Source organism: Populus trichocarpa, chromosome 14, assembly GCF_000002775.5.
Source record: "Populus trichocarpa isolate Nisqually-1 chromosome 14, P.trichocarpa_v4.1, whole genome shotgun sequence".
In the NCBI taxonomy this organism is placed as follows: Eukaryota; Viridiplantae; Streptophyta; class Magnoliopsida; order Malpighiales; family Salicaceae; genus Populus; species Populus trichocarpa.
Window position 1 is genome coordinate 8,383,377 of NC_037298.2, and position 2,534 is coordinate 8,385,910.

Genomic DNA, 2,534 nt, shown 5'->3' on the forward strand with positions numbered 1-2,534 from the left:
AAGTTTATTTCTAGGCATCTTGTTTGTAAGGTGGGAATCATGCTCGCCATTAGTGAATTAAACTCCATTTTTATATATATAATGCACCTGGCTTCAATCTTTTATCATAAAGATTTTGGCAACTGGAGTTCCACCATGTACAGATACGATATCACGCAGCAAGATTTATGCTTCACGCAGCAAGATTCATGCTTCAATAATGTTCTGAGTAACGCTACTCAAAAAAGATCATATAAAATCTTATTTAATTATTCATATATAATGTATAAAATCTCTTCAAAATTAACAATTTTCTCATAGTTTGTCTTCATGAATTATAAGCATACCAATAGTAAAATTATAATTTTGAACATGGTACTAATTAATAATTTCTAACGTGATAAGCAAGTTTGCAAATTGCAGACCCTATCTTATAATAACGACGAATTTTTTTCAATAGAGAATATGCTTTCAACTCTAACAGTCATTTAATAAATTATTTATTAAAAATAAATTCATCAAAACAAGGAACATGTCTATGAGAAGAGTAAGCGTGAACTAAGTCCAGACATGTTTACAGTTTAGGTTGGTGCTAGCGCAAGCTAATCCAAAGAGGACCTGCAGACACTTGTAGAACATGTTCACAAAATTTCAAATTAATTCAATAATTAATCAGATAAAAAATTATACTTATTTAACTTATCCAGACTTTTTCTTAGAATTGGATTTTTTATATGCATCTCGTGCTAGATAAAAATATTTCAAGAGTTGAATAAGGCTAAAAAAAGATAACCTTGTTCTGTACTATTCAGTAAATAATTAGATTTCATTTTTGTAATTTGGGGTAAAAATAGGTATTATAAATATGTTAAATAATTTGACAAACAATTCTGTATTTCTAACACATTAAAAACTTAAAAGAAGAAGAAGAAGAAGAAGAAGGTGTGACATATTATTACATATTATTAAAAGGATGTTTGAAAGTATGATTGCGGTTGTTTTTCAAAAAGTTTTTCACTCGGAAATGTATTAAAATGATATTTTTTTATTTTTTAAAAATTATTTTTTATATTAATGCATTAAAATAATCTAAAAATACTAAAAATATATTAATTTAAAATAAAAAAATTAATTTTTTTAAATATAGTTTTAAAACACCAAAACAAACTGTCTATTTATATTGTGAACTAGTGCTTTTCTTTGGTAAAGAAAGGCAGTGATATAGTTTTCACTTGCTGTGTGGGATAAGACAGGTACCTCGAAGGAGCGTGGACAAGAACTGTTTACATTGACTGAATGGAGCTATAATCCAAGGGCCGGGATCTTCTGCTTCAGGCACGTGAGATGCACAGAGTCATTCAATGGATCGATAATACAGAGAGCGACAGCCTCATGAAATTCAGGTACGTATTAGCATCTTTCATTTATGACTCGCCACCCTTATCTTATATTACTGTATTTCATATTTATTTATTTTAATGGCTTCCACACCAATATAAGCATGGTGGGAGTTGTGGCTCAAAGCTTATGAGTCCAGATTTATCAACCTTCAACCACCTGCCCCACCCCTCTCTTTGCCCCTTAATTCTCCAGGATCAACTGCATAAAAACAAAACGGAACCAGAATAAATCAGAAACACACGCACACATGGAAGGTATCTCTGCTAGCATGTACACGAAGATGAAAGGGTACTGGAGTAGGAGAGGGTACGAGAGGATAAACGGGTCGGGTCGGATTCGTAGGAAGCGGCCGGTGGAGCTAGGCTCGGGTAGCTCGACTTCAAGGGGGAGGGGGTTTAGTTTGCGGATCAAGATCAAGCCGAAGCTTAAAATCCTCAAAATGTCTTCTCCGAGGAAGTTCTTTGTTTGGCTGCGGGATGCCTACGTGAAGATGATGCTTGGGCTTGCTAATTCCAGGGCAATAGGTACTTCAGGGTACGGTGACGCGTTTGGTGCACGCCGCCCAATCAAGGAGTATGATGAGAAGATGATCGTTCAGATCTACAAGTCGTTGGTGATGACACAGGGCCAGTTGGTGCCACACGACGCAGCCAGGTTTGGCTCCATGTCTAAACTTACTGCTATTTCGGAATAGCTGGCAGTGGAGGTTTTTTGTTTTGTTTTTTTTTTTTTTTCTTTTTAATGGTCAAATAAATCAACCCATAAACTCCCAGAGGAAAGAGGGAAAAGATTATTTTCGGGTTTATAATATAATGTCCTTGTAATTGCAACAAGTAGATTAATTCTTCAGGTGGCAATAAACCTAGTTTTTTAGTCACCCCTCACTCACGAAAGAGGAGATTTTATATTTCTTACTTTTTTACTAATGGTTAGAGGGATCAGCCATTTTTCATGATGGTTGTATAATTAGTGAATAAAAAGATGAAATAAACATATTGTGCAAGTCAGGCGCATCAAACCCACTTTCTTGATATAGACCAGCTATCAATATTAAATGGCTTTGCTGCTTAGTGGTCCTCGACAGGAGAGTGACCACCGAGCAGCAAAGCCATTTAATATTGATAGCTGGTCTACATCTTGTTTACATACGCGAC

The 2,534-nt window shown here is 34.8% G+C and overlaps 1 protein-coding gene across 1 annotated transcript; it reads left to right on the top strand.

The window, feature by feature from the left end:
• Positions 1 to 1,408: 1,408 nt before the first annotated feature.
• Positions 1,409 to 2,257, top strand: LOC7491278 (uncharacterized). The gene has a single exon (XM_002320287.4). The coding sequence runs from the start codon at positions 1,628 to 1,630 to the stop codon at positions 2,072 to 2,074; it is 447 nt and encodes a 148-aa protein (XP_002320323.1). The 5' UTR covers positions 1,409 to 1,627; the 3' UTR covers positions 2,075 to 2,257.
• Positions 2,258 to 2,534: the final 277 nt, after the last annotated feature.